This window comes from Dasypus novemcinctus, chromosome 18 (assembly GCF_030445035.2).
Source record: "Dasypus novemcinctus isolate mDasNov1 chromosome 18, mDasNov1.1.hap2, whole genome shotgun sequence".
NCBI classification, from domain to species: Eukaryota; Metazoa; Chordata; class Mammalia; order Cingulata; family Dasypodidae; genus Dasypus; species Dasypus novemcinctus.
In genome coordinates this window covers 32,684,457-32,709,323 of record NC_080690.1, presented here as the reverse complement: position 1 = coordinate 32,709,323, position 24,867 = coordinate 32,684,457, and the positions used below count along the sequence as shown (strand labels likewise).

Here is a 24,867-nt window from a genome sequence, read left to right as displayed (position 1 = left end):
TAAAAATTAAAAGGACAACACTAAGTCAAAAAGAGCCACTTAATTAAAAGGACTGGTTGGCTTTATGGTAGGATAAGTTGAAAACTACATTTTAAAAAGACGGGAAGGTGTATTGAGCCTGATCAAATCAAATTTATATACAATTTTTCTAGGAAAAAACCTAAGAAATCAAAATAAGTAAAACATTTTCCTTAATATGAAAAGAAAGGGAAGGACTTCTTTAGACTGCATACAGTGTTTCTGAACTGGATTAAAACCCCATGATCCATAAAGAATCAGAATCTTGTTCCCCACATTTAATCGATCCTTCCTGACCCAGGACCGGGCCAAAGCCGAGGCCTTGAACAAGAAGTTCCGGAGGCAGCTGGCCGAGTTCCGAGCGCCCCAGGTGATGGTGTATGTTCGGGAGAAGATCTTAAATGCAGAGCTGGAGAAGACCATTAAGACGTGGGAAAGGAAAGTTGAGATTGCCCAGGTAGGTCACGGGAGCATCCCAAGAGAGGAAGTGTCTTTTATGCCTTTAACATTTTTGCTTAGGGTTTTGTTTTGGAGGTAAGAATTTAGGTGTTTGGACATAATGTGTTAGAAATCTGAATAGTTGCTTTAACTATTATACCAAAATGCAGGTTGATTTTTTTTCTTAAGCTCCTTTCTCATTGTTAAGGACAGCGTCTTCAGGTATCAGGATGAGCCTCTGTAGCCTTAGTGTTTAATTGCTGTTTTCTCCCTTTCCTTTCCCCTTCCCCTTCCCCTTCCCCTTCCCCTACCTCTTCCCCTTTCCTTTCTCTTAATGAATCTGGGAAGCTTATGAATCCCTCCCACCACTGGTAATTTAGTGATTGATACCTTATACATGGAGAAGCCAGTTTTTAAAAAAATGAGATAATGGGTTTTTAATACCACACAGCACCCGATTCCATTCATTTACATAGATTCCATGGGTCTTTTTGTTTCTAACTATCCCGCAGCCTTTTAATATGTTTCAGTATGTGCATTAACACCCTTGTTCCTTGCGAACTGCAGAGGAGAAATGGGCATTGTGGAAACGATATGCTGGCGTCAGAAAGAAGGAAAGCACTGAGACTGCTACAGGCCAGGGTGCATTCTAAGACATCATTAGAGTAGCATAAACCCCCAGTCAGGTCATTTGGGAAATAAGCAGGAACTTGACATTTTCATGTCCAAATCCTTGTCCCCCAGTCCTTTCTCCTGCCTTTCCTGTGGCCAGTCAGTGGCTGGGGGTGAATAAGACCCAAACTTGGGCCAGTCAGATCTAGAGCTGAGAAGGAGCCTAGAATTGCAGCAGGAACCTGTGACTTCCCACTTCTTTGAACAGAAACATGCTCATTAGAAGAATCTTCCAGATGGTACTGCCCATGCCCCAAACAGGGTCATCTACACCCGCAGCAGGGCTGGAGGTGGGCTGCCTTCTGAATCATCACCATCAGTTTCTTCCCAAATGACCTTCTCTTCCCACCCCACTCCCTTTTTCCTTTTTGCAGATGTCCTTAAAAGGCTATCGCAAGTCTTGGAATAAAATGAAAACAACCAATGAGCAGTTGCAGGCAATTTGCCTCCCTGGGAAATAGCCAGTGGGAGGCCACGGCTGCAGCTTTATTAAAGTAATCAGCTCCTGTCTAGTCTCGGGGTCCTTTCCCTGTTCCCTGTGCTGGCTGGTGGCCCCAACTCTCGACCCAGGCTGAAACGTCCCCCTCCCAGGCCACTTCACAGCCTGGCCCCTGAAACCGTTAACACTGAAAGAATCACAGGGCACTCTAATGGTTTGACACGTGTTAGCCCACATTTAGTTCACAAGCACAAATTAAAGTGACCTTCCCTCATGGGGAGTGAGACAGGGGAGGGAGAGCCAGCCCAGGCGGTGCTGCGGGGCTATCTGTGGCAGCCCAGGCGTGCAACTATCAAAAATAGACACCAAAACCACTTGGCGCGGGCCTGGCACCCAGCGGCCCGAGCTCACACTTCCGACTGGTGGGTTAGCTCCCAGACTAGATACCACCACAAAAGAAAGCAAGCAAGAAGAAAACCAAGAGCATTTCTTGGGGCTGAGGTAACCTGTTCTGACCTGAGATGTGCCCTTCCTCCCCGCCGTAGTAGTCATAGTACATGGGATGCAGCGTCCCCTCGTTGGGCCTGCCCGAGTTGCTCAGACTCTTGACGCGGTGGAGGCGACTCCTCGAGAAGTTGGCGGGCCGCCGGGAGCGCAGGCCCACCCGGCCGCGGCCTCTGAAGCGGGCCTTGGACCACGCAACTCGGCGCCGCCCAGAAGGGGCTTTCCGAGCCACGGCGCCCAACAACTCTGTGGCATGTAACAAGTCCCTGGAGAGGGAGCTCGTCTTCCAGGGGCGGGAGGGAGGCAGGACGGGGCCGAGCCTCTGAGTCCTGGCCTTGATCCAGCCGCTGTAGTCGTCCACCCTGGTGTACAGCAAGGGGCCGACGCAGCTCTCGTCACCTCGGCTCAGGACTCCCTTCAGGACCCACACGTCCCACTGCTGTAGGTGGCACATTACTGGGTTTCCTGGGTCCACCTGTGACAAAGGACAGAAGGCTTCAGGACTCAGGAAAACTTTCCTCTTTCGTCTCTTTGCGCAAGTTACTGTTTATCCTAGAAATGTTTCACGTGGATTCTCACTGGGGACGGGGTAAAATTATAGGATACTATTTCCCAGCTCAGAAGGCACCACCGCAAATTCCAACATGGTGACTTTTACTATGCAGATTATATTATGGACGCTTCCTAGTTCTGCAGCACATTTTCTTGTCCCTTTCCAGACTTTGACTCCCACTTCCCTCGCTTTTGGCTTCTCGTTCCTCACATGTTGCTATTTTTCTGCTCTCTGGCCTGGAATGCCCACATTTCTCTCTCTCCTACCTTCTGTTATCCTTGGTTTAAACTGCTCCCTCACCCACCATCCTGTGGGGTGAGGGGTGCCTCCTGGGGAGCACGCCCTGAGCGAGGTTCCCAGCTTTTCCACCTGTTATTTCACCTGCCCGCCGGCCCCTCCCCTTGCTCTCAGCCTCCTGGGTTCCTGTGAGACTCCAGAATTCTTCTGCACAGCCCTTATCTCATCAAGGTGAGGGATAGAAGCTTGGCACACTCAGCTGGAACTGTGACCCTGGGCAAGCTACCTAACTTGCTGAGCTAAACTTTAGTGCCTATAACACATGCACTAGACCACACCTAGGACACAGTAAACTCTCGAGAAAGGATGAGCTACTGTTATTCTGGTGTTTATAAAAGGCCATCAGTTTTATGCAAAAAGTTGATAAATATGTGAAAAGCAACGAGACAGTTACTCGGTATAATTTACCTTACCTGCCTCCCCCTACCACTCCCCAGGCACCTCCCAAAGGAATTTCCCCTCCCCCAACCATGGTCATCTTTGCCCAAAGAAGGATTGTCCTTCAAAGGCTGGCCCGTCCCCTTTAACCTGTGTGGCCTGCCTGGCTAAAAGACCAGGGCCATCCCATATTGCTCTCAGCCATTTGGACCGAGACGTGGAGAGGGTACGCTTGCCAGCAGGAAACAATCTGAACAGACTGGAGCATGAGAAGGAGAAAAGCAAGAAAATAACCAGCTCGGGCCTGCCCATCCCGAGGCTGGGGTGTTCCATCTCTCTTGTTTTTACACACAAGTATCCTCTTTCAATAAACCTTTTTGCTGAGAAAGCCACACCAGGAAACAGAAGAAAACTAATAGGAGTAGAAAGGGGCCATTCTGCAGAGCAGGGCAGCAGCTGGCACGTTGCACAGCCACGTGCAACGTGGTGTTCCTCAGGAGGCCAAGGCCAGGCGTGTGGGGACGGCACCCCAGGTGCTTTCCGTGCCCCTCATTAGACGTAAGGCAGGGCTGTGGTGGAGAGTTCTTGCTTTTCCGGCTTCTGTCTATTGTTTTCACACCACTGCTAATGACAGCAGGGAGGGACTTCACTAGAGTTCTGGCTGGTCATCCTAGGACTGTCAGCAGGCTCCTCACCTGCACCTGTTATGTCTGCCCTGTGCAGCAAGGGTCTCTGGCCTAAAATGACAAGGTTTCCCCTCCTTTCATCAGTAACAGTTTAACGGTGGTTTTATAGCTTGGGGAAGAAAGAGTGCAATTGAGAGCAAATAGTTCGATGTGTGATAGTCCACCCAGCTGGGTGCAGAATACCCAACTGTTCCCTTTCCTCTAATCCTGAAACAGCTGAGACAAAAAGTCCCTGGTGGCCCCTTGGGAGAAACCCATCTCATTTCCCAAGGGAGGGGCTCCTTCCCGGCACAATCTTCTCCCTTGAGATTCAGCAAAAGCCCAACAGTTTAAAAAAAAAAAATGTGAGTTCACAGTATCTCTGCTTTTGCTGAATTTCTGGGGAGACCCATCAGGCAGATGCTGATCCTGGACGATTTATCCCAGACATGAGAAGTGTGGCTTTGAGGACCTCCACACACTACTAGGACACATTTCTGAGAGAGGGAAGGATCCTGAGTAGGGGGTTTGCCGTTTATTTGTCTGAGACATTTGCAGGAATAATTTGTTAAAAATCCACAAAGGAATTTCTACAGGTGTGCTGCAGTTAAAAACCAATCTGAATATTGCAGGTGGATTTGAAAAGATGGTCATTTAGAGTATAAATGACTTAACCAATTTCATTGAGTGTATGATGCACTTTAAAAAATTAACATCTTTGAAATTGGGATGTGTGTGTCTTTTAAGCAGAAGATATCGGTGTTTACCAGATAGCATTTTTTTTCTTGGTATTACATAAAATAATGGTGCATTCCACAATTGACAGTATCTTAGATTTGATGGAGTTTGGTATTGGATTGGTGGAAAGGCTGGTGGCAGGATTTCTTTAAATGGCTACATCTTCTGTATTTTAACACATTGTCTAAGTTAAGATAAGGTGCTGCACCTTATTAAGGTTTCACACCTGGTGGAGTACAAAGTAGTCAAAAAGTGTTGAACAAACTGTGGAAGGGCCAACTTACTGCCTAATAAGAGGCAATCTTTCATGTTTTAGGAATAAAGTGACTTTTAAAATGAATTGTCTACATATATGTATTTTTTCCCCCTTTCCCTAAAAAGCTTGACCTTTTAGAGCTTCTGGAAAAAAAAACTCATCAGGAACTCCTAATGGTTATTTAGAAGAGAGAAGGGGATCAACATCTTAGAAAGGCACTGTCAAAGTAGAGGAATGAAACCCTAGCTGGAAATCTTTGGTCTAACATCTGTGAACTGTGAGAACTTGGTAAGCCACACTTTCTCTGGATCTGGACATGAAGGCCAGGGCCAGGTGTTCATGAATTCTACACATTTTTCTGAGACAGCAAGATAACCACATCCGGGGGCCTTTTCGGGACTTGGAGTTGTCCTGGGTAGTGCGGCAGGGACAGTTACCGGACATTGTTATGTCCTCCCATGGTCCACTGGGTGGAATGTGGGAGAGTGGGCTATGATGTGACCATTGACCATGAGGTGCAGCGGTGCTCAGAGATGTATTCACCAAATGCAATGAATGTCTCATGATGATGGAGGAGAATGTTGTTATGGGGGAGGAGTGGGGTGAGGGGGGTGGGGGGTATATGGGAACCTCATATTTTTTGAATGTAATATAAAAAAAATAAAGACAAAAAAAAAAAAAAAGATAACCACATCCATCCAGCTATCATCTAGTTGGAGGATGGGGTTTCTTGCAGGAATAACCAGCAATGGCTAGGTCAGCATCAGAAGGGAACCCAGGTTCCACAGAAGCTAAATGTGGTGACCCTACCCTGTAGACTTGCTCATATCTACATGTGTGGTTTGAACTCACACTTTCAAATTTTTAGCTAGTTTATGTTTAGCTATGTTTAATCATGTGATGCTGAAATGGTGACTAGTTAGTCCATTCAGCAGATTTTTATTGAGCACTGCTGTCTGCCAAGAGCTATTCACCTTGGAGACAGCTGTGAATCCCAAGCTTGGTCCCTGCTCTCACTGTGCTCACCAGCCATTGAGTGGGGGTGGGGAGAGTCCTGGGGCTCCCCTCAAGGTGACCAGTGCTTACTCTCAGCGTTTAGCTTCTACTCCAGCATGTTCTTACCAAGCAGGTGGGCTCTGGATCCTGATGGGTGAGGCTGCAGCATGCTGTCTTCGGGTCTCTGTGTAAGGGACACGGCTCAACGTCTTTCATGGAGACTTTCCTCAGGATGCTCATCGTCATGTGATTTCCTGTCTGGACCATGTAACAGAGAGCCCAAGAATTGTTAACAGGAAAATGTCCTGGCTAAGCCCTTTCCTCAGAAATCAGAACCTATGTCTGAGTTTCTTCTGAAAACTACCTTTGCTTTGAACTTGAATGTGAAAACAGAGAACATATTCACTCCTCCTCCATATCTACAGAGTATACATTTCCTTTTTTCTCTCTTTCCCAAGGATAAAAGAAAATAAGCATGACTTAGATAAAAGGACAATCAACTCCTGTTCAGGAAATAATGCTCCCTTGCCCCACTGCCTTGTCCACTGTCTATATATTTCCAGTTTCGGTATAGGACTAGAGAAAAAAGGATCAAGTGTAAGAATGGCTGCAGAAAGGGAAGCACTGGGGATCTTGAAAGAAAGCTGAATAGGTGAGGGTTCCAGCCCAATTCTAGAATCTTAAGCAACCTAAATTATTAAGTTAATCCCTAGAACTATTCATCCAATCACCCCCCACTGCCACCATACACACAGCCTCCTCTAGAAAAAGGAAGGCATTAACTGCAGACGTGGGATTCCATCCTGACACCCAGCAGTTCTTCAAGGCTGGTGACTCAGGCAGCTTCCCATTGAGGAAGCAGATGGGCTGGACCAGGTCGTTGAAGTGCATCGCTGAGTCTGTCTTCAGGAGGGCTATGTTATCTTTCATTGAGACGTTATCAAAGCCCTCATGGATGATGATGGTGTTGACTGGATACTCTTCATGGGCTACTTTTTTGCCATCCATGTTAGCTATACCAACTAGAACGACGGCTTTCTTCCTAGAGAAAGAGCAAGGGAATCTTGAGAAGCCAAGGCCCCCCTGGAAATCATACACTTCCCTATTTTCACATTTACTATTTGTTTGGCCTGAAACACTCAGCTAGCTCATCTTTCCTGGGCTAGTTTTCACTCAACCTTTAGACCCAGTCTTAAGAATCTCTCTTCTGAACTCCCATGCTTGTCCCCTCCTTTGTGAACCCATTGAATCTTAATAATTCTTCTGTCTTAACACCATTTGTTAACATGTTAATGCTGACTTTTTTTCTATGCATGGTTTTCTTCATAGTTGAGATTACCACAAAGATGTAATATTGACTTGCTCCTACCACCTACCATTTAATATAATATAATATAATGTTTCTGTGTTATACACTCCATAAATATACTTCAGAGAAATTCTGGTTTTAATAATAATGGAGTTGGATGTTTCCCCTTCTCTTCTTGAGAATCATCCAAGGAACTATAAGAAGGAGAAACAAATGCAAACACCATAAAGTGACACTAGAGAATCCAAACTTCAAAATCATAGGAACAGTTGACAGAAGCGGTGAAGGATGGCAGGAATGCAGGGAGTCAAGAAGACTACAATGCCTAAAGCTCCGCTAAAGCTGGCCATACATCCTTCTCTGCAGAGCAGTGGAAGGGAAAGAAAATCTTCACAGAAATGAAGATCACACTGGAAGCAGCAGCGTAAAGGAGAATAGAGACCCCAGAAAACACAATAAAGAACATGAAGGTACAACTGAGGAAAGTGACCAAAATGAAGTAGAGATTAAATATTTTTAAAGGCTACAGAAGAAAAGGACAGAATGAGAGTCCAAGGAGAGCCAACATACTACAAGAAGGTACCCAAAATAATGAAAGAGAAAAAATTTTTTTTCAAGATGTAATTTAGGGAAGGGGATGTGGCTCAAGCAGTTAGGCACCCACCTACCACATGGGGGGTCCTGGGTTCGGTTTCTGGTGCCTAAAGAAGATGAGCAAGATAGGGAGTCAATGAGAGGGGCTGGCACGGTGAGCTGATGCGACAAGAGATGACATAACAAGGAGATAAAATGAGAGACACAAGCAGGGAGCAGATGTGGCTTGAGTGATTGAGCACCTCCCTCCCATGTGGGAGGTCCTGCGTTCAGTTCCCAGTGCCTCCTAAAAAGAAGACAAGCAGATGGTGCAAACAACAAGGGGGGAGAGAAATAAATAAAATAAACTTTAAAGTAAAAAATAAAATTTAAGAAAGCTGCACAGAAATAAGACTTCAATCTAGTTTGAAAGCATACTGTGTATCTTAGGGAAAATATGATCCAGAATGAGCAACACTGAGACATACCTAATCAGATCTCAGCAGGAAACAGATGGCATACTCAAAATAAATTGAGGAGAGTTTAATAAAAGGACTCTTTACAAAAGTTTTGGCAGAATTTAATGAAACCACAAGGAATAATGCAGTACTAGTACTAGTAACAGTAATAGCAGGGTGCTGCTACTACCTTTAGAGTCTCTAAGTGAGGGAGGAAGTGGTCAGCCAGAAGCAGAGCTATGGGGAGTGGGCCACTTGGCTGGAGGATATAGCCAGTGCACAGTACCTTCCAGGGGAATAAGAACTCTGACCTCCCTCTCCCTACTGCCCTCATATCTTGCCAGTGCTCCCCTTGGCCAAATCCAACTCGAACCTAGAAGGCCCTAGAGGGCCAAGGACTTGAATAGACATTTCTCCGAAGAAGATATACAAATGGCCAATAAGCACATGAAAAGATGCTCAACATCATTAGCCATTAGGGAAATGCAAATCAAAACCATAATGCGGGAAACGGACTTTGGCCCAGTGGTTAGGGCGTCCGTCTACCATATGGGAGGTCCGCGGTTCAAACCCTGGGCCTCCTTGACCCGTGTGGAGATGGCCATGCGCAGCGCTGATGCGCGCAAGGAGTGCCGTGCCACGCAAGGGTGTCCCCCGCGTGGGGAAGCCCCACGCGCAAGGAGTGCGCCCGTGAGGAAAGCCGTCCAGCGTGAAAAGAAAGAGCAGCCTGCCCAGGAATGGCACCGCCCACACTTCCCGTGCCGCTGACGACAACAGAAGCGGACAAAGAAACGACGCAGCAAATAGACACCAAGAACAGACAACCAGGGGAGGGGGGGGGGAATTAAATAAATAAATAAATAATCTTAAAAAAAAAAAAAAACCATAATGAGATACCATTTCACACCCACTAGATAACCATTATTTTTTAAGTGGAAAATAACCAGTGTTGACAAGGATGCAGAGAAATAGGAACACTCATGTCTTTTTGGTCAGACTGTAAAATGGTGCAGCCACTGTGGAAGACAGTTTGGCAGTTCCTCAGAAAGTTAAGTATAGAATCACCATGTAGCCTGGCAGTCCCACTTCTAGGTATATACCCAAAAGAACTGGGACTTGAACAGATAGTTGTACACCGATGTTCATTCAGCATTATTCACAATAGCCAAAAGATGAAAGTAATCCAAGTGTCCATCAACCCATGAATGGATAAACAAAGTATGGTATATACTATGATGGAATATTATTCAGCCATAGAAAGAAATGAAGTTCTGATACATGCTACAACATGAATAAACTTTGAAGATACAATGTTGAATGAAATAAGCCAGACACAAAAAGGACAAAAATTATACGATCTCCCTTACATGAAATAACTAGAATATGCAAATTCATCAAGACGGAAAGTAGGTTACAGGGTACCAGAGGTGGGGGTGGAAAATGGGTAGTTAATGGTTAGTGTGTACAGTTTCTGTTTGTGATGCTGAAAAGGTTTGGTAATGGATGGTGGTGATGGTAGCACACATTGCAGATGTAATTAATAACACTGAATTATATACTTGAAAGTGGTTGAAATGGGAAATATGTTGTATATATAATCTATAAACTAATCATAATAAAAAATAAAAGAATATGATCTTATATGCTCCTGTTCACCTGATTATATGTATATATGTTCATTGAAAAAAAAATATGAAGAATCTCTGCCAAAGGTTAATAGTAATTATATAAGTAAGGCTATTGATTATTTTATGTGTGTATTCCAATTTTCCACGACAAACCTGCATTGCTTGTGTAATAAAATATTATGAAAGTTGGGAAGAAAAAAAAGAGCCCATTGATGAAACCCATATAAGTCAGCCTCTTGGGACACAGAGAAAGGTGGAAAAGTGTAGAGATTTCCAGTTTCTGCCCTGACATGTAAAGTTTGGAAGTTGTCGCTCCCATCCACACTATAAGGAAAAAAACTCTGAAAACCAGCAACTCTTCTTAGATCCACTGGTGCCCCAAAGTGGAGAGATAGACAGATACAGAGAATCACAGCTTTCCAGGAGTAGAAACCTCCAAAGGAAACAGCAGCAGGCAGGAATTTGTAAAGGGTTATTGCCTGGGGAGCAGATTGGCTCAAGCATTTGAGAGTCTGTTTCCCACATGGGAGGTCCCAGGTTCAATCCCCAGTGCCTCCGAAAAAGGAAACAAACAAAACAACAACAATAAAAAACCAAACAAGCAAACAAAGGAGAAAACCAACTCGGAGCCGATGTAGCTTAGTAGTTGAGCACTGACTTCCTACAAATGAGGTCAGGGGCTCAATTCCCTGCCCCGGTACCTCAAAAAAAAAAAATTTGAGTAACTACTGGGGACTGATCCCAGACTAGCTTGAGAGACAAAAACTCTTAGGGGCCCAGGACTATCTCCAGGAGTTCCCCCAGGCCCTCAGGATGAATGTCAGAGCAAAGCTCCAGGATTCTGGCAATGAGAGAGGAAAAGTAACCATTCTGAAATATGCCTAGACTGTTATGCCCTCCTTAACAAAGTCCTGCCCTCAAGGGAAACTATTTTACCAGCATCTAGCCCACATGGGAGAAGGCCCTTCTTGCCTTCCTGTCCCACCTAAGGAATTTAAAAAAAAAAAAAAATGCTTGTCAGTGCTTGTGAAGATCTAAAAGACTGAGACCTACTCATAGGATTATGAAGCACCTCTCCTACTCCCCATATCAATAGGGCTCCTGTATAATAACAGGAAGTGACAGATAAAAAAAAAAAAACTGCAAGGCTCAGACTGTTTTAAAGGAGAAATTTCTAGGGAAATCCAAAGACAACAAGGAAGACAAAAGCAAGGACACCAGAGAAAAGTTTAGCTTCTGACATCTACAGCTACAGCCAACAGCAAGCACAGCCTAACTTCACACCAGATAAACAGAGCCTCACACTAATGTCTTATATACCTTGGTTCCTTTTATCCAATACTGTATGCCTGGCTTTCAACAAAAAACTACAAGGCCATGCTGAAAGGCAAAAAAATAACAATTTGAAGAGACAGGATGAGCATCAGAACTAGACCCAGGTATGACAGAGGTTTTGGAATTATCAGACCAGGAATTTAAAATAACTATGATTACTGTACTAAGGGCTCTAAAGGAAAAAATGGGCAACGTGCAAGAACAGATGGATAATGTTAGCAGAGAGATGGAAATTCTAACAAAGTATCATAAAGAAAAGCTAGAAAACAAAAAAGAGTCTGGAGGCTGGCAGAAGGTTTGCCCTCATGCACAACTGAGCAGAGTCAGAGAGACAGATAAAGCAGATACAACCCCCAGATATTGGTTCCTTTGAGGGCTAAAGAGACCCATGGGAGTTATGGTCATGGCCGATGGGGTTAACTACCAGGGCAGATGGCCCCTCTTTGGAAATGGTGTTTATGTGTGATGAATCTGGACTCAGATGGGATCTCCCTTCATAAGACTTTCATGCTAATGTGCTGGAGGTGCAGTTAATGTTGGGGTTTAAGATATATTTAGGGGATTTGAATCTCTGGACTGACAATGTGATAGCCAGATCCTGAGCCTCAACAGACTCCAGCACCTACAATCTGATTTATTGGACTTACCACACTCAGCTAAGATGGAGGTGAAGGACAACCACCACACCATGGAGCCTAGAGTGATTACAACTGAAAATGGGAGGATTGCATCCAGCATCCAGGTGGAATCTGAGCCTCCTCTTGACATAAAGGTGCAATGGACACAACCAATCCAGTGTCCACATAGAAGAGGTGGCATTGGATTGGGAAAAGTGGACATAATGGACAAAGGGTATGGGGAAAGGCAGGAAGAGATGAGAGGTGGAGGCGTCTTCGGGACATGGAGCTGCCCTGGATGGTGCTTCAGAGGTAATCACCGGACATTGTAAATCCTCACAGGGCCTACATGATGGAATAGAGGAGAGTATGGGCCATGATGTGAACCAATGTATATGAGGTGCAGAGGTGCCCAAAGATGTACTTACCAAATCCAATGGATGTGTCATGATGATGGGAACGAGTGTTGTTGGGGGGGGGGGGGGAGGGGGGGTGGGGGGGTGGGGTTGAATGGGACCTCACATATATATTTTTAATGTAATATTATTACAAAGTCAATAAAAAATAAAAAAATTAAAAAAAAAAAAAAAAAAAAAAAAAGAAATGAAAAGAGCCTTTGATGGTCTCATCAGTAGACTGGACATAGCTGAGGAGAGAATCAGTGATCTTGAAGATATTTCAATAGAAACTTCCCAAACTGAAAAGGAAATAGAAAAAAGACTGGGAGATAGACAACCAACAAGATGGTGGCAGACTAAGGAGCTCCTAGGGTCAGCTCCTGCTACAGGGCAGTTAGTAATCACCCAGAGCTATCTAAGGCACCTATTGGGGGCTCCAGGGAACATCCTGCACCATCCTTGAAGGAATGGAGGAGACTGCTCATCTGCAGAGAAGATATTCATAAGTACAGCACTCCACATCACGGAGGCTGGTGCCTATCCTCCACTGGAGGCACAAGCCACCTCAGAAGCTATTCTGTGGCTGGAATTGGGAGCTTCACTTCCCAAAAATGGGGGAGGAAGAGACAGTTGGGCACCAACTTCAACTACTGATTAGTACATTTGGTAGGCTAAAGTATAAACCTAAGAAAAGCTAAAGTTTGAACCCATTCAAGTCAGAAAGAAGCCAGTAGCTGCCATCTTAACTCCATGCCTGGCATGAAGGGAAGCGGGATGGAATGAAAATCACAGTGCTGGTAGGGACCGGCTTCTTTCCATCCAGATCAGCTTGCAGATCTAGCATAAGCCCCAGCCCAACCTCGGCAGGGAAGAAGCCAGGGGGACCTGTGTAAGCCTCTCCAGGAAACTACAGGCCATGCTGCAGAGGCCAGTGATCATTCTACTTTTGCAGCACAAGCCACACCAGGAGCTATTTTGTGGCTGGAATTGGAAACTCCATTTCACAAAAACAGGGGGAGGAAGAGATGGTTGATCACTGACTTCAGCAAGTGATTAGTAGATTTGGCTAGCTAAAGTATAGCCCTAAGAACAGCTAAAGTTTGAACCTGTCCAAGTTGGAAAGAGGCCAGTAGCCACAATTTTGACTCTGCTCCCAGCATGAGGGGAAGCCAGGTTGACTGAAAATTACAGTGACAGTAGAGACTGTTTTCTTTCACCAAGATTGGCCTGCAGCCCTAGCCTGGGCTTCAGCCCCACCTGTGGCAGGGAGGAAGCTGGTGGGCCCTGCACCAGCCTATCCAGGTAACTGCAGCTACATTTGGCGGGCACAGATTGAATAACTGGAAGTCTACTGGGGCAACTGCAGTCATTTTGGACCCATGCTGCATAGATTGCTGCCCACACCTGTGGCTCTATCCTGCCCCAGGCAGGGAAGTAAGGGGTGTGAAGCTTCATCAGTCTCTCTGGGCAACTACAGCCTAGGCTTGCATGACTTGGATTATTCCATTACAACTGTGATTCTGTCCTTACCCCTGGGCAAAGGAGAAAGTTGGAAGAAGCTTCATTGGTCCCTAGGGCAATGAGGGCAACTGGAGCCTCCATCGCTTGTAGCACCAACTACATCCTTGGCTCCTACTACACAACCAGCAAGGAAGAAAGGGCAGGAACCCTAAACTAAAGAGAAAAACTGCACCCAGAATAAATATTCTAGTAAGGCACATGCCAAAATACCAACAAAAAAATTAAAATCCACACCAAGAAATAGGAAGATATGGCCCAGTTAAAGGAACAAGAGAAGCATCCAGGTGACATAAGGGAGTTGAGACAATTAATCATAGATGTTCATACAAATCTCCTTAATAAATTCAATGAGATGGCAAAAGAGATTCAGGATATTAAGAAGACATTGGATGAGCACAAAGAAGAATTTGAAAGCATACATAGAAAAATAGCAGATCTTATGGGAAAGGTGCAATATATGAAATTTTAAAAACATTGGAATCATATAATAGCAGATTTGAGGAGGCAGAAGAAAGGATTGGTGAGCTTGAAGAAATGGCCTCTGAAAGTGAACATTACAAAAGAACAGATAGAGAAAGGAATGGAAAAAAAATTGAACAAGGTCTCAGGGAACTAAACAATGGTGAGAGACATGTAAACATAAGTGTCATGGGTGTCCCAGAAGGAGAAGAGAAGGGAAAAGGGGCAGAAGGAATATTTAAAGAAATAATGGTAGAAAATTTCCCAACCCTATTGAAGGACATAGATATCCATGTCCAAGAAGCACAATGTATTCCCATCCAAAAAACCTGAATAGACCAACTCAGAGAAACATACTAATCAGAATATCAAATGCCAAAGACAGAGAACTCCAAGAGCAGCAGAGAAAAGCAATGCATAACATATAAGGGATACCCAATAAAATTAGGGGCTAATTTCTTGCCAGAAACCATGGAGGCAAGATGACAGTGGTATGATATATTTAAGATACTGCAAGAGAAAAACTTCCAGCCAAGAATCTTATATCCAGCAAGACTGTCTTTAAAAAATTAGGGTGAGTTTAGAATATTCACAGATAAGCAGAAACTGAGAGAGTTTGTAACCAAGAGACCAGATTTGCAGGAAATCCTAAAGGGTGTGCTACAGCCTTAAAAGATAAGACAGGGAAGCTAATGTGGCTCAATCATTTGGGCTCCCATCTACCATATAGGAGGTCCAGGGTTTGATGCCCAGGACCTCCTGGTGAAGGCAAGCTGGTCCATGTGGAGAGCTGGCCCATGCAGAGTGCTGGCCTGCACAGAGTACTGCCCTGCGCAGGAGTGCTGCCCCATGCAGGAGTGCTGGCCCATGTGGAGAGCTGGTGTGGCAAGATGACACAACAAAAAGAGACACAGAGGAGAGACAATAAGAGACCCAGCAGATCAGGTTGCTGAGGTGGCACAAGAGAACGATTGCCTCTCTTCCACTCTGGAAGGTTCTAGGATCAGTTCCCAGAGCTGCCTATGAGAGTACAAGCAGACACAGACCACATAGCGAATGGACACAGAAAGCAGACAATGGGGGGCAGGGGGGGGATAAATAAATAAATCTTAAAAAAAAGAAAAGAGAGAGAGGCCTGGAAGAGAGTCTAGAAATGAAGATTAAATAAAAGTAACTAAAAGTGTCAAAAGACTGGTAAAAACAAAATAAGGCAGATAAAACTCAAATAGTCAGGAATAAACCTAACCAATGATGTAAAGCACTTGTATTCAGAAAACTACAACTCAATGTTAAAAGAAATCAAAACAGACCTAAATAATTGGAAGAATGGTCCATGCTCATGGATTGGAAGACTAAATATCATTAAGATGTCAATTCTATTCAACTTGAAATACAGATTCAATGAAATCCCAATAAAAATTCCAGCAGCATTTTTAAAATAAATTGAAAACACAATTACCAAATTTATTTGGAAGGGTCAGGGGTCCTGAATAGCCAGAAACATCTTTAAAAGGAAAAACAAAGTTGGAGGACTCTCATTTCCGGACTTTAAATCATATTACCTAGCCACAGTGGTAAAAACAGCATGGTACTGGCATAAAGACAGACACATAGACCAATAGAACCAAATTGATGGTTCAGAAACAGACCCTCGCATGTATGGTCTAGTGATTTTTGACTAGCCTGTCAAACCCACCCACCTCAGGCAGAACAGTCCATTCAACAAATGATGTGGAGAGAACTGAATATCCATAGCCAAAAGAAGGAAAGAGGACCCCTATTTCACACTTTATCTAAAAATTAACTCAAAATGAATCAAAACCTAAAAATAAGGGAATCGGACTTGGCCCAATGGTTAGGGTGTCCGTCTACCACATGGGAGGTCCGTGGTTCAAACCCTGGGCCTCCTTGACCCATGTGGAGCTACCCCATGTGCAGAGCTGATGTGCGCAAGGAGCGCCATGCCACGCAGGGGTGTCCCCCGCGTAGGGGAGCCCCACATGCAAGGAGTGCGCCCTGTAAGGAGAGCCACCCAGCGCAAAAGAAAGTGCAGCCTGCCTAAGAATGGCACCGCCCACACGGAGAGCTGACACAACAAGATGACGCAACAAAAAGAAACACAGATTCCCATGCCGCTGACAACAGAAGCAGACGAAGAAGATGCAGCAAAATGGAGAACAGACAACCAGGGCGGGGGGTGGGGGGTGGGGTAGGAGGGAAGGGGAGAGAAATAAATAAAATTAAAAAGAAAAAACAACCTAAAAATAAAAGCAAAAACCATAAAGCTTCTAGAAGAAATTGTAGGAAAATAGCTTCAAGACCTGGTGATAGGTGGTGGATTCTTAAAAGGGACAAGAGGAGGACTGAGATGGACTACTAATGTTTAGTGTATGTAGAAGTTTTAATTATCTTTACTGTAAAAGTGTGGAAATGTACAGAGTTGATGATAATACATTATAGTGAGTAACAGCTGGTTTATAAATGGTGATGTGGCTGAAAATGGCAGCCTAGGGATGCAAATGCCAATTGACAGAATGCTAGAGAATAATCTAGGGACTGAATAGCACAGTAAACCCAGAGGTGGATGAGAATTGTGGTTGATGGTACAGATGCAAGAGTGTCCTTTGTTAGCTAGGGCAAATGTATACCACTATTGCAGGTTGGTGGGAATGTGGGGAAGCATGGGAAAAATACAACTGGAGTGACCTATGAATTGTGGTTAGCAGTAATAACATCATATTCTTGCATTTATGCCAAAGATGTACTCTGCTGATAATGGGGCAGTATGCAAAATGTATGCCAAATGTACACTATGGACCAGGTAATAACTGGATGGTATTATCTCATAATATGTAACAAATATTCCACCATGTGATGTGTTGATCAAGTGGTGTTTGGGAATTTTTCACATGTGCATGATTGTTTTGTAAGTTTACAAGTTTTGTCATAAAAATATATTTGAAAAATAATAATAGGGTGGGTTTTGGGAAAATACACCAAATGTAAGATAAGGACTATAATTAGTAGTAAGATTTTGACAATATTCTTTCATAATTTGTAAAAAATGTCTCATGACAATGCAAGGTGTTAGAGGAGGGTTGATGTAGGGTCCCTGTATGAAGTTATGCATGTTTGCTTTGTAAGTTCACAACTTTTACTATATACTTATTGTTTGTGTATGTTCATATATAAATAATGTAAAAAATAAGAATAGGGTGGGTTGGGGGGAAATACTTTGGTTAGTAATAATATTTTGAGGATACTCTTTAATCATTAGTTAAAAATGTTTAACAATAATGCAAGGTATTGGTGGTAGGGTGAGGTATGAGAGTACTGTATGATATTATCTATGTTTGTTTTATAAGTTCATGACTATTACTATACTTATTGTGTATGTATGTTTATGTATGAGTGATATACTTCAATAATTTTTTTAAAAGACTGGAGGAAAAAAAAGAACAAACTATGGAAGAACTGTGGGACAATTACAAAAGTATAACATACATGTAATGGGAATACTAGAAGGAGAAGAAAAGAGCAGAAGAAATTTTTGAAGGAATAATGACTGAGAATTTTCCAGAATTACTGATAGACACCAAACCACAAATCAAGGAAGCTCAGAGAACACCCAGGATAAATACCCAGAAATCCACAACTTGGTATATCATTTTCAAATTGCAGAAAATCAAATCAAATCTTGAGAGAAGCCAAAGGAAAGGGAAAAGAATGGATCTGCATGGGCAAAGGGTAGAGATCTAGCACAGCTGGCAAAGTTATTGGACTTCAGTGACAAAACTCGAATCCCCAGGGATGCAAACAAAAAATGAAGTCATCTTAAGGTTACTCAGATAATTTATTGTCCAATCCAGTGAATATGTGAGAGTGAAAAAGGTGCTAATCAGGAGGATGCTGGGATCGTAAGTGTAAACCAGAAGTCTACCAGGCTTATTAGGAAGTGTAGTCACCCTACGTATGGGAAAGTCAGAATGGCCTCAGCCTTCTTCATGGCAAGATACTATACCAGAAATCCAGGGGGATGATGTCTATAAAATCCTCAAGGAAAGGTGTGTCATAAATTCGATACATTTTTGAATATGTAAGAAACAAGGAAATACGGTTCTTGGGAACCCTTTAAGAAACTACCTACCCTCTGGTTTATTGGGCTTACCCCAGCCAGCTAACAGGGAGGTGAAGAAGGTTAACCACCACACCAGGGAGCCAAGAGTGCCTACAACGGCAAGCAGGAGAATTGCATCCAGCATCCATGTGGAATCTAAGCTCCCTCTTGATATAGACGTAGAGTGGACATAACCATCCCAGGGTCCACAGGATGGAGAAATAGAGTATGGATTAGAGTGGACTTACTGATATTCTACTCTGGAACTATTGTGATTAGTAATGGAAGAAATTGTAGCATTGATGTGGAGAAAGTGGCCACGGTAGCTGCTGTGGATAGGGAAAGGGAAGAAGAGATAATGATGTGGGGGCATTTTCAGGACTTGAAGTTGTCCTGGTGTTACTGCAGGGACAGATGCTGGACATCGTATGTCCTGCCATGGCCAATTGGGTGGACTGGGGGAGAGTGTAAACTACAATGTAAATCACTATCCATGAGGTGCACCAGTGCTCCAAAATGTATTCGCCAAATGCAATGAATGTCCCACGATGATGGGAGGAGTGGGGTGAGGGGGGTGGGGGGGTATATAGGACCTCATGTTTTTTTAATGTAACATTTAAAAAAAAAAGAGAGAGAAAAAAAAGAAACTACTTGAAGACAAACTTCATCAGCCAAACCTAGTAGTGAATGGAGAAAATCCAGGAAAAGAATTTTCAGTAAATGTGGAACCCATTATAATATTGGACTAAAATTAAAGCAAAAGGAAAACTTTTTAAAGTTATAGAGATCAGAGTAAAAATGCTATAAGTCCTGGGAATAATCAAATAATATAAAGTTGGAAAGTTGGAGGGAGTATAATTTCCTCATCTTTTATAGCCAGGAGTATCAAAACATATTATTTATAGCTAATGTATGAGTAAAAAGGTATACATATTGTACATGGATAGAGGTAAACACTGAAACACATATATAAGCTATTGAAATTGGATGGTTTCAGAGGGGAAGGAGGGGAAGGAGGGAAGAAAGAGTGAAAAAGTACAAATTCTGGTACCAACCACAGTAGGGAGTCAAGAGATGACTGTCCAGAAAGAAACCAAGGATTTAAGTGTCTTACATGAAATTGTAAGTCTAAGATGAATGCCAGAATGAAAATGCAAATTTTCCAAATTTGTCTAAAGAGACAAACAAAGCAAAACAAAGGATATATATATATATGCATTAATATATATATGAAAAATAAGACTCAATAAAAAACAGAAAACATAGCCTAAGACAAAAAAAGGAGTCACATTTTTAACTTTAAGCAAGCTTGATGCATTCAGAGCAAAAAAGCATTCAGACAAAAACACAATGATAAAGAATTCTTTCTAAAGGTGAGGTCTCGCAGATATAAATAACTGCAGCCAGTGACAATCATGTTCACGAAGTAAAAACTACAGGAAATGCAAGGAGAAAAAACCCGAAGCTCATTTATTGCAGGAGATTTTCATTCACCTCAGCCTAGGGCAGACCAATTTTACATGTAAAATTGTACACCAAGGACAGAAAATACCCATTTTAATTTACCAGTGGAACACATTCACATGAACCACAACAAAAGTAGGTCACAAGCATAACATCAACAAATCCCTAAACGAATCAGATAGAAGTACACAAGTTGAAATGAGGCCATACTGGAGTAAGGTGGGCCTTTTATCCAACACAACTAGTGTCCTTAGAAGGGGAGAGGAGACACAAACAGACACACAGAGAGAAGACAGCCACGTGGCAATAGATTGGTTGTCAAATCTATTGACAACAATAGATTGTTAAGCCACCCAGTTTGGGACCCTTTGTTGCATCAGCACAGGACAAAGGGGAGGAAGAGCCTGGAGGAGCTGTTTTTCATTACACCCTTTGGTTCCTTGTGAACCAGGTATGTACTACCAGGTACATATATTTTAATAAAAAAATATAAATGTTAACAATTCAGCAGATGCACAATACTCCTTTGAGGGTTTATGCTATCATTTATTTAGTCAGTGCTTGGTAATTGGGCATTAAGAGTCTTTCCAGTGTTTTGTGGATAAGTGTTCCCGATTGAATTGTGTCTCCCAAAAAGATAACGTTGAAATCCTAACCCTCAGGCCACAGAACATGACCTTGATTTGGAAGTGGGGTGGTTGCAGGTGTAATTAGTTAAGAGGAGGTCCTCCTGAAATAGGGTGGGCCCTGAATCCAGCAGGACTAACATCCTTTTAAGAGGAGAAGAGACACGGAGACACCCAGGGGAGGAGGCCACGTGAGGCCAGGGGCCAGGACTAGAGGTGCGTGGCTGCCAGCCACGGGGCCAAGGATGCGCAGCCCCCGCCCTGAGGCTGAGAAGAGGCAAGGAGGGCTTCTTCCCCAGAGCCACCAGAGAGCACAGCCCAGCTGCCCCTGGAACTTGACGTCAAGAAAGTGAGAGAAGATGTTCCTGTGGCTTTAAGCTGTCCAGTTTGTGGTACTTGGTGATGGCAGCCCCAGAAAATGAAGACATCAAAGATCCTGCACACAACTTTTTGCTTAAAAGCTTCTTCAATGATTGAAATACTTTTCCTTAATGTTGAGTCCCAAAAGTGAAATCACCGGGAATTTAGATGTTTTACAAAAAAAAAAAAAAAAAAAAAGTTGTATTCCTTTAAAAACATTAATATTTTTTCCTGGTTTAAAATAATTCTTCTTTATAGTACAGAATTTGGATACTACAGAGAAGTTCAAAGAAGAACACAGCAGGCAAGAATTCTGAGTATCCAGAGAGGAACACTCTAACAGCACTTACAAATTTCCTTCAAGTCCCTTTTTTTTTCTGTGTACATATGTTTATGGCAGGGACATTTTTAAGGCTGGAAGAAAGTGCTCTTAAAGAAATCAAGACTCCAATTGATTTGCTGAACAAGAAGAGCAAGGCTGGACCTCTGGCATTACGAATGTGCCTTCCTATCCTTCCTAGACAGAACGGGGAATAATCACTTCCCTCTTGAGTTGTGTAGCCCTCAGTCCCCACGGCAGAGGAGAGGGCAGACTGGGTAGGGCCCAGGGCCCAGGGAGCCATGAACTGGCCCAAAGCCCTGCAGCCTGGCCCCGGATCCACTTTGGCAGGCCTCCCCTGGCTGAGGAGGAAAGAGCCCCTGCCCCCACCCCCCGGGGACGTGGGGGGCCCCCAAGTCAAGGGTACTGGCCTGTTCTGAAAGGTAGATGCGATGCTGAGGATCCAGAACTCACTGAGGATGCAGCCGAAAGCCAGGTGGGTGTACTGGGAGTCCTGCAGCGACACCACCCACGGGAACTCCTTGCTGCTGACCATGTTCTGGAAAGTGTCCACTTTGGAGGCTTTCTGGATGCCACAGTCTGCAGTAGGGGTTCCAGGGGCTCACTGCCAGGGCAGGGAGCCGGTCACTCCCCCACCCTGGACCTTAGGACCCCTCTCCTGCTGGCTCCCCACTCCTATTCTCCATCGTTACCCTACCACCCCCTTTCCCTTTCTTTTCCTAGTAGGTCTTTGTCCCCATAAGGATAAGTGGCAATTTGAACCTAAAAATAGCATGAGACTACCGAAAATAATGTCCATCTATTGAAGACATATGTGCTAGGCAGTATGCAAAATATTTTCTGTACATCAGTGGTTCTCAAACTCTGGGGGTCCCCCCAAGGTCCTTTCTGGGGTCTGCAAGGTTAAAACTATCTTGAGAAGTATACTAAGATGTTATTTGCCTCTTCTCGCTCCCATTTTCTCACAAGTATACAGTGGACTTTTCCAGAGGTTACATGATGACATTGGATTTGATGGCTAATAGCACGTGTGATTGTGTAGTCTTGTTTTAATTTTTTTTCTCAGATTTAATTTCTAATATGCTAAGTATCCAAAGATAAAACTCCATAAGTTAAACCTCTTTAGGGTTCTCAATATTTTTTTAAGAGCATAAAGGGGTCCTGGGGCCAAAAGTTTGAGAATGCTGGTAGACACTACTTCATCCAATCTGCCCAATGGCCCTAAGAGGTGGACATCGTCTTTCTCATTTCGCAGATGAGGAAATTGAGTTTTTGAGTGGGTAAGTTCGGTCCAAGTAACACGGCTGGTAGGGTGAAGGGCCAGTCCTCAACCTCTTAGTCTCTTGCCACCACATTTCATATCCTCAGTTATGTCCTTGTCCCACCTCTCCAAGGCTGCTTACATGTGGGTCACCCTCTGCCATGCAGTTTTGCTTGCCAACGTATCCTTGAGGTCAGCATGGTGCCTAGCACGTAGTAGGCATTCAATCCATCATCTGATGAATGAGCAGACACGCTCTGCCAACCAAGCACCCGCCGACTTCTTGTTGTCAAGGGGCTAAAGGCCTGGCAGATGAGGCTGCCCTTGCCTTCCTGATCCCCAGACTGGGTCACCTCCACTGGACAGTCTCTTGGGAAGCCTGGACTCTTCTTTCAAATGGAAGTTAAAATGTCCATGGAAGTTTTAAGTGATATTCTCCCCCTGCCAGGCCTGGGTTGGCCTGAGGTGACTATATTGCCCTGTATTTGATTGTGGTTGTTCATTCCACCCTCACAGATGAGGATGTCAGAATGTTAGAACAGTGTGAACCTTTGAAGATCATCTAATCAGACACAGGAACTGACTTCTTCAAAGCCTCAGGTAGGGGGAGCTGAGTCTCCCGGTCTCCAGCCCTCTCCATTCCTCCACTTCACTTCCAGGGACCCTGTGCCTACGTGGCGTTCACGCCGGTTCTCTGCTCTCATAGGCAGCTGATTCCTCCATTGTCCCATATCCTCCCTCACTGGCCAGCATGCCCTGTCCATGCTGTGAGACTGGCTTCCTACCTCCTTACTGGACCGAATGGTCCCCGACTCACCCTTACCTAAGCAGAAAGTAGTGCTGTGATTCTCTCCCTTATGACATATTACAACCACCAGGAAACCTTCTAAAATCTTTGATGGGGAAGAGTGATGGCCATGTGGACCAAGAGCATGCCCAGAGTATGCAGAGGAGGGAGTGTGAATTCTGCACAGGGAAGTCCAGGAGGTCTTCCTGCAGGTGGTGACCTTTGAAATGCGCAACACCAACAAGAGAGTTTCGTGCCTCAATGCTGGAGTTGTAATATACAGTATTATCATCAAAAGATCCAAAGAGGACATCTCCATTTGGGGGCACCATGCGAGCCAAGCATCTCTATTGGTTGACACTTGGAGCTGTTTGTTAGCAAGATGATGTGTGCAAGGCTGTAAAGTGCCTTGGAACTGCCAACGAAAATCTTTGGTCTGATTTTTCCTTAGGACACTGGTGATCTGTGGCAAGTGAGGCATTAACCCATCCTCCCCAACCCAACAAAAATGACACGTGTGTGATGACTTTTGCTTTTCCGAAGCTCTAGTCCTTTAGCTCATTTGACCTTACAAAACCCTTGGAAGGTGGGAACAGCATGAGGAAATCTGACCCAGAGACGAGATGTTTGCTCCGGGTCCCATGGCTGTGTCTCCTCAAGGCAAAGGAGATGATGAAGGCCGAGGAAGGTGGGGTTCCCTTCTTTCCATGTGTGCTGCGGGAGGGATGCTTTCATATCTCCTCTGTGACCCCAGGAAAGGTCAGAGCCACTGGGGTGACAGAGCCACCTGCCAGGTGGGACAGAGCCTGCTTCAGTGAGGAGCCCCTCTCCCTCTCCCTTCTCCACTGGAATTCTCTAGTCCTGGACAACCTGGAGGTCAGACAGAGAACTGCAGCTGCCACTGCTGCTGTCACTGAGGCTCTGGTAGCCTCCGTGGCACCAGCAGCAGTAGCAGCCCAGCTGCTGGCCCCCTTCCCCGACCCCCCTGTCTATCCCTGCTCCCAGGACCAGCCAGAAAATGAGGGATATAGTTTGCAATAGAGCAACAAGCCCTTTTAGTTTCATTGCAAAAGCCTTCATCAGAACAATGCTGATGTTAAAAGCACAGGGTGAGCTTGGTTTCCAGTAGCACAGGCTATCCGAGGCCCCTACCCTCCGCCAGACATGGGAGGTGGGGGGCATCCCTCTCTGACCGTGCTCAAAGGATTTGCCGCAGGAAGAGCAGGGCAGGGGCTGTGAGTGGGGAGGGAGGCTTCAGGCGGCTCCCTGTGGTCCAGGGGACCTTTCTGTAGCTGAAGGCTTAAATTTTCTGACCCCACTTCCACCCTGGAGATTCGACCTGACATCAGGCTGCCAAAGCCACAGCTTCCTACATTCACACTCACATTTCACTTCTCTGCCTGGTGCCTGCCACCAAGGCATGCTGCCTGGAGCAAAGTGCTATGAGTCACCCCATACACACCCGAACCCAAGCCCCTCTCTGCAGTCCCTCCCTAGACCATTCGATTTCCTGGATGATCCCCCTGCCAAATCGCACGTTCAGCTAAAGCTGTTACAGAAGAAACCACACTCACTGGCAGAAGAGTGGGAAACGTAGAGCAGTAGTAAAAACATCCCTTTCATCTCCGCCATCCCCAAAGAGAACCGTGGCAGACACCAT

At 44.5% G+C, this 24,867-nt stretch overlaps 2 protein-coding genes across 8 annotated transcripts in view; one reads left to right on the top strand and one right to left on the bottom strand.

Annotated features, from left to right (window-relative positions):
• CFAP263 (cilia and flagella associated protein 263) overlaps positions 1 to 9,935 on the top strand; it is a 40,004-nt gene extending 30,069 nt beyond the window's left edge. For 4 of the 7 annotated variants that reach the window (XM_004482953.2, XM_004482956.3, XM_071209145.1 and 1 more), the window contains 2 exons: positions 320 to 475; positions 1,503 to 5,042. In XM_004482953.2, the coding sequence (XP_004483010.1) occupies positions 320 to 475; positions 1,503 to 1,589 (243 nt within the window). In that variant the 3' untranslated portion in view covers positions 1,590 to 5,042. Of the gene's footprint in view, positions 1 to 319; positions 476 to 1,502; positions 5,043 to 5,083 lie in introns of those variants that run through there. The other 3 variants (XM_058279921.1, XM_058279920.1, XR_011646289.1) reach the window with 2 other exon arrangements.
• On the bottom strand, positions 1,555 to 24,867 carry PRSS54 (serine protease 54). Its single transcript, XM_012521367.4, is given in 6 exon segments — positions 1,555 to 2,546; positions 6,081 to 6,212; positions 6,738 to 6,996; positions 21,570 to 21,738; positions 24,782 to 24,833; positions 24,835 to 24,867. Coding segments are annotated over 6 exon segments (1,185 nt in total). The 3' UTR covers positions 1,555 to 2,006.